At 35.7% G+C, this 5,505-nt stretch overlaps 1 protein-coding gene across 1 annotated transcript; it reads right to left on the bottom strand.

The window, feature by feature from the left end:
• Positions 1 to 4,450: 4,450 nt before the first annotated feature.
• On the bottom strand, positions 4,451 to 5,080 carry LOC130949319 (uncharacterized). Its single transcript, XM_057878073.1, has 2 exons — positions 4,673 to 5,080; positions 4,451 to 4,582 (listed from the first exon to the last, which is right to left on the bottom strand). The coding sequence occupies exons 1-2, from the start codon at positions 5,078 to 5,080 to the stop codon at positions 4,451 to 4,453; spliced, it is 540 nt and encodes a 179-aa protein (XP_057734056.1).
• Between the last annotated feature and the right edge of the window lie 425 nt (positions 5,081 to 5,505).

Here is a 5,505-nt window from a genome sequence, read left to right as displayed (position 1 = left end):
AAAGCAGCTCAACGAAACACGAAACACACAATAAAGCAAAGGAACACATATACAATCAATCCATTGTTATCTCCGGCATTGCTATCAACAACTACATAGATTATCACTATACCACTCCTTATAGTTTAGAAATGACGTTATTTTGATGTCCTCAATGCTTTCCTCTTTATTCCTGAATATTTTCGTATTTTGTTCCAATCAGATACTCCAAATTACTGTAAAGAAACTAATCAACCACTTTTTCTGCTCATCTTTTCTGTTAGGCACTCCTGTCTAACTCTCAAACAGTTCTTTGATCGTATCCAGAACAACCTATGCTTTACCAAAGTATGTCAACCACACACACCACACATGTCAAGTAAACTCACAGCAAGGAAATAAATGATGAACACATTCTACCTCTTTTTTATATAAAACACATATTATCATTTTGATGAATGACTCCTAATCTACTCAATTGCTCTTTAGTATTCATCCTTCCCACTAAGACAAACCATGCAAAAAGCTCAATTCTTGGCAGGACCAACCCTCTCCAAATTACTAGTGAAGCTATAATTTGTGACTTCCTTCGAAATAATCTTTGTCTGCAATACCTGCATAAAAGAATTAATAGAGTAAATACTTTTTTTTTATCAAATTTTCATACAACTCTATCTTCTCTACCAGTTGATAATTTAACTGGCCTTAACATTTCATGGAGTTGATTGACAAGTGCCAACTCCCATTGGAACAACTCTTTCCTCCAATAGAAATTTCATATTCCCTCTAACCCATCTCAAAATCTACCGTCTCCTATGACAGATACATGTTGGTTTGAAATAGAGAAAACCTTAGAAAACTCCCTCTCAAGGGCCCACCTTATAACCAATTGTCTTTCCAAAATCGAGTTCTTCTTTCATCTCCTATTTTCATAGACAGCCTACTAATTATCTTGTCTTTCACCTGTTGCTCCTTGAAATTCAACTAACAGATATCTTTCCAGGAACTCCCTTTTGAAGGCAGTGTCTGATTTGATACCATTATATTTGGATCCAAATCATTACAAGAGCATACAGTCTTGTCTCATAATGGGCAATCATCCTTTGAAAAACGCCACCACCACTTAAATAGAAGCGTTGTATTCCTAATCACCGTATCCCCTACTTCCAAACCACCTAGCATTTTTGGCGCCTGTATCACTTCTCATTTTACAAGAGGCATACCATTGTTTTCATCCTCTTTACTCCATGCAAATCTCCTTTGCAATGCTGTCAACTTCTCTGCAACTACCTTTGGCATCTTATATAAGTTAAGATAGTAGACTGTCAAGCTATTGAGTACAGACTTGATAAGGACGAACTTCCCAATTTTGTTGAGTACCTTTGCTTTCCAAAGATCGAGCTTCTCTTCCACCTTATCTATAATCGGTTTGTCTTCACCAGCCAAGGGTTTGCTCCTAAAGAACTACCAAGGTATCTCACAGGTAGAACAACTTCGTGCACCCTAGCAACCCGCACATATTTGCCACCTACTCCGGCTCACTTAATCGAGATCAAAATTAACTTGTCAAAATTAACGATCAGGCTAAACATGAGCTCAAAACATTGCAAAAGTCTCTTATAATTCAAAATTTTCTCAATTTCTGGTGGACAAAACAAAATAGTATCATCTACAAATTAGAAATATGACAGTTTTATATTATCTCTCCCAACCAGAAATGGAGATATGCGTCTATTCCTGACTGTCCCTTCCAGCATCCTATGCAACACATCAACAACAAGAACAAACAAGAATGAGGATAGAGGATCTCTTTGTCTTAGACCTCTCTCCATCTTGAACCGCTTGGACGGTGACCCATTAATTAGAACTGACATAGAGGTTGTACTTACATATTCCTGCACCAATGCACTTGATGAGAGGATATTTTATACGATTTTTTTGCATCATTTTCATATAGTTTTAGTTATGTTTTGTTTAAATTTTATTATATTTTCATAGGTTTTCATGCAAAATTCATGTTTTTGAATTCTACTTTGAGTTTGTGTGTTTTCATATGATTTCAGATAATTTCTGGAGGAAATTAAAGAGCTTTGGCAAAGTCTGATTCAGAGGCAAGGAAAATGTAGCAGATGTTGTCAGATTCTGACCTCCATGCATTTAAACGAGCGTTTCTGGAGTTACAGAGGTCCAAATGATGCGTTCTCAACGGCGTTGAAAAGCGAACTTATAGAGCTTTCCAGCAATATATAATGGTCTGCACTTTTTTTCGAAAGAACCTGCCCACTCTAGACGTTGAACGCCAAGGAGCTACCTCCTTGCTGGCGTTCAACGCCCCCAAAGAGACAAGGAAGTAAGCGTTGAACGCCAATCGTCCCCTTTTGGGCGTTCAACGCCCACCAAGACACAAGGCAGCGTGGATAAACCCCCTAATGGGCATTCAACGCCCATTCCTCAAAGTGGACGCCAAGCTTAGCCCAAGCACTCAACCAAAGTGGGCCCAAAAGTGGACTTTCACATCTATAGTCTAGTCTATCATATTTTTGTACTTCTTAGTTATTAGGTTATTATCAGTGACGAATCCAGAAAATTTTGGTAGTGGGGGCGAAATTTATATAACATATTAATAATTTTTATAATAAAAATAGTATGTTTACATAAAAAATTAAATATTAAATTATTTATTAATCATTATATATTTGTATATAAATACATGTATTGTTTAACTTATTTCAATGTATATTTTATATTTCAATATATATTTTATACAAATAATTATTTTTTATGTACATATAACATGATTATTGTTATGATTATTGTTATGATTATATTTTGTTATTGTAAAATACGATTAGCCTTCAAAATATCTAATATACAAATTAAAACACTAAAATAGTAATTTAAATAATAATATATAATTTAAAATTCTATTGTTTTAGATTTTATATTTTTAAAAAATTAAGTAATTTTTTTCTTAACATTACCATCAAAATTTCTCTCTTTCTATATATATTACTAAACAATTATTTAGAAATTCACTTTCCAACACAATTAGAAGCCGACTCTTATTGATATTTATAGTTAGAAAAGTTCTTTCAATTAATACAGTTGCTACGCAAAAATTAAAGCTAATTTCAAAAGAAGATAAATAATATTCTTTTGAGTTTATTTTTAAGAAAGAACACTAATTTCGTTTAAATATAAGAATTGATCATTCTAACGAATATCTAATATGAAATTTTTAAATTAACAATTAAGTACCAAAAATTGAGTAAAAAATTGTTGTGGGGTCAAATTTAATAATCTAATGGGGGCAAATAAATATTATTATCATATACTACTAAAAAAATTTCAAATTGTAGTAGGGGCACTTGCTCCCACAACTCTACACTTGGAACCGTCCCTGGTTATTATATATAGGAGAAGATCACCCCTGTTTAGGATCTTCTTGCACCACTTTCAAATTCACTATTACTTTCTGTAAGCTATGAGCAACTAAACCTTCTAAGTTAGGGTTAGGAGCTCTGCTGATTCTCATGGATTAATAATATTACTGTTTCTATTTCAATACACGTTTGATTCCATTCTCTTATGCATTTTCGGTCTTCATCTCATGAATTGAGGATGAACCGTGATATTCATCCTTGTTTTACATGGATCCCGTGTGAGTCCTGACCAGGATAGTATTGAACCACAGCTAGAGAATGCACTGCAGATTCCAAGAGAGTGCTTGGGCGACTTTGGATAAGTGACATAAAATTCCGTTGACCGTGGGTTGCTGAGGTCTCTGTGGCATTAAGGCTAGAGTCTGAGAAGCAACATTCCCTGATTCGGAAGATCCAATCTTATCTGTGGCATTTTGAGTAGGATCACGAAGAGGAGTGGATTGCTTAGGTCTTCACCTTCGGCCATAGTGGGAAGCCATGAGTTAACTTGATGAGAGGACATGGGTTGCTCAGATATGGTGGACTGCTATGGTTTAGAAAAGGCTAACTTGATGAGGATGCTACATGAGTTAGTCATTTACGGTTGCCATTGAATGAATCATTCATTATTGAAGTAGACAATAAGAAAAGTTAATCCAGAAAGAATACGCATCTCCGAAGCCTTAACTGTATCTTTATCACTGTTTTTACACTGGCCTGGTATTTCGTTCTTTACTCTTTTTATTTATGCTTTCAAACAAACAACCATCTTTTCTAATAGCCTGACTAAGATTTATAAGATAGCCATTGTTTGCTCAATCCGACAATTTTTGTGGGATTCGACCTTCACTCACTTGAGGTATTACTTGGACAACCCGGTGCACTTGCCAGTTCAGTTGCGCGGAGTTCAGTTTCGCGCACCAGCACTCCATCTATGACCAAAGCCCATCTTTTGTAACACGATATCCACAAAACTCCACCTGACCCTGTCATATGCCTTTTGAAAATCTAGTTTGATAATTGCCAGCCTTCTTCTTGTGCATCTTCAATCATTGAACCGTTTCACATGCAATGAGTGCTTTGTCGTGTATTTTCTGTCCCTTCACAAATGCACTCTGTGTCTCTCCCACTAAACCAGGCATCACCAATCTCATCTTTCTCACCAATACCTTTGATATTACCTTGTACACACATCCAAACATACTAATTGGTCGAAGGTCTTTGATCTCCTTCGCACTTGCAAATTTTGGTGCCAATGCCACCTACGCTACCTTTGCATCCGTTGGTAATTTGGCACTTTGGAAGAACATTATTATAGTTGCAGCGAATTTCTTACCAATCTCATTCCAACACTTTTTGATAAAGTTCATGTTATATCCATCATTGCCTGGAGCTTTAGTTGACTCACAATCCCAAACTGCCATTTTAATTTCTTCAATAGAGAGCATTACTTTCATTGCTGTAGCCTCTTCTCCATCAATCTTCTTTACCATCCCTTCTTGAAAGCCGATCATGAAAACATATTCTTGCCGATACAAATCCTTATAGAATTCTCTAATCACAACCTTAATCCTAGCCTGATTCTGTATCAACCTCCCATTAATTAAAAGTGCATCAATTTTGTTGTTCCTCCTTATAGCTGAGGCTACTTGATGAAAGTATCTAGTATTCTTATGCATATCCCTTGCATGTTGAGTGATGCACCACTATTGCATCAATTCTGTTGTTCCTCCTTATAGCCGAGGCTACTTGATGAAAGTATCTAGTATTCTTATGCATATCCCTTGCATGTTGAGTGATGCACCACTATTTCGTGGTACATCTTGTGCTAAATTGAGTGGATTTTATCCACTATTCTCACACTTATTCACAGAATCCGCATGTTTTACATTTTCCTTCTTGATTTTGTGCTATGATTGAAAACATGCTTCTTTGGCCTTTAATTCACTATTTTTAAACATCTCTTATTACCATTCGATGCCGTGATATGTGTGTTAAATTTTTTCAGTTTTTATATGGGAGGAATGGCTTAGAGGAAGGAAAGAAAGTATGCAAAAGTGGAAGGAATACAAGAAGCTGAAGGAACTGCAAAGTTGTCAGCACT

The sequence above is a fragment of the Arachis stenosperma genome, chromosome 9 (genome assembly GCF_014773155.1).
Source record: "Arachis stenosperma cultivar V10309 chromosome 9, arast.V10309.gnm1.PFL2, whole genome shotgun sequence".
In the NCBI taxonomy this organism is placed as follows: Eukaryota; Viridiplantae; Streptophyta; class Magnoliopsida; order Fabales; family Fabaceae; genus Arachis; species Arachis stenosperma.
This window is presented reverse-complemented; position numbering and strand designations above follow the sequence as displayed.

What these genes read in the sequence shown, in the direction of transcription:
- LOC130949319 (XM_057878073.1), bottom strand. Translation starts at nt 5,080, where the DNA reads ATGCATAAGAATACTAGATACTTTCATCAAGTAGCCTCAGCTATAAGG. An exon ending in AATTACCAACGGATGCAAAG is followed by an intron (nt 4,583 to 4,672) that starts GTAGCGTAGGTG and finishes TGTGTGTACAAG; the next exon opens with GTAATATCAAAGGTATTGGT.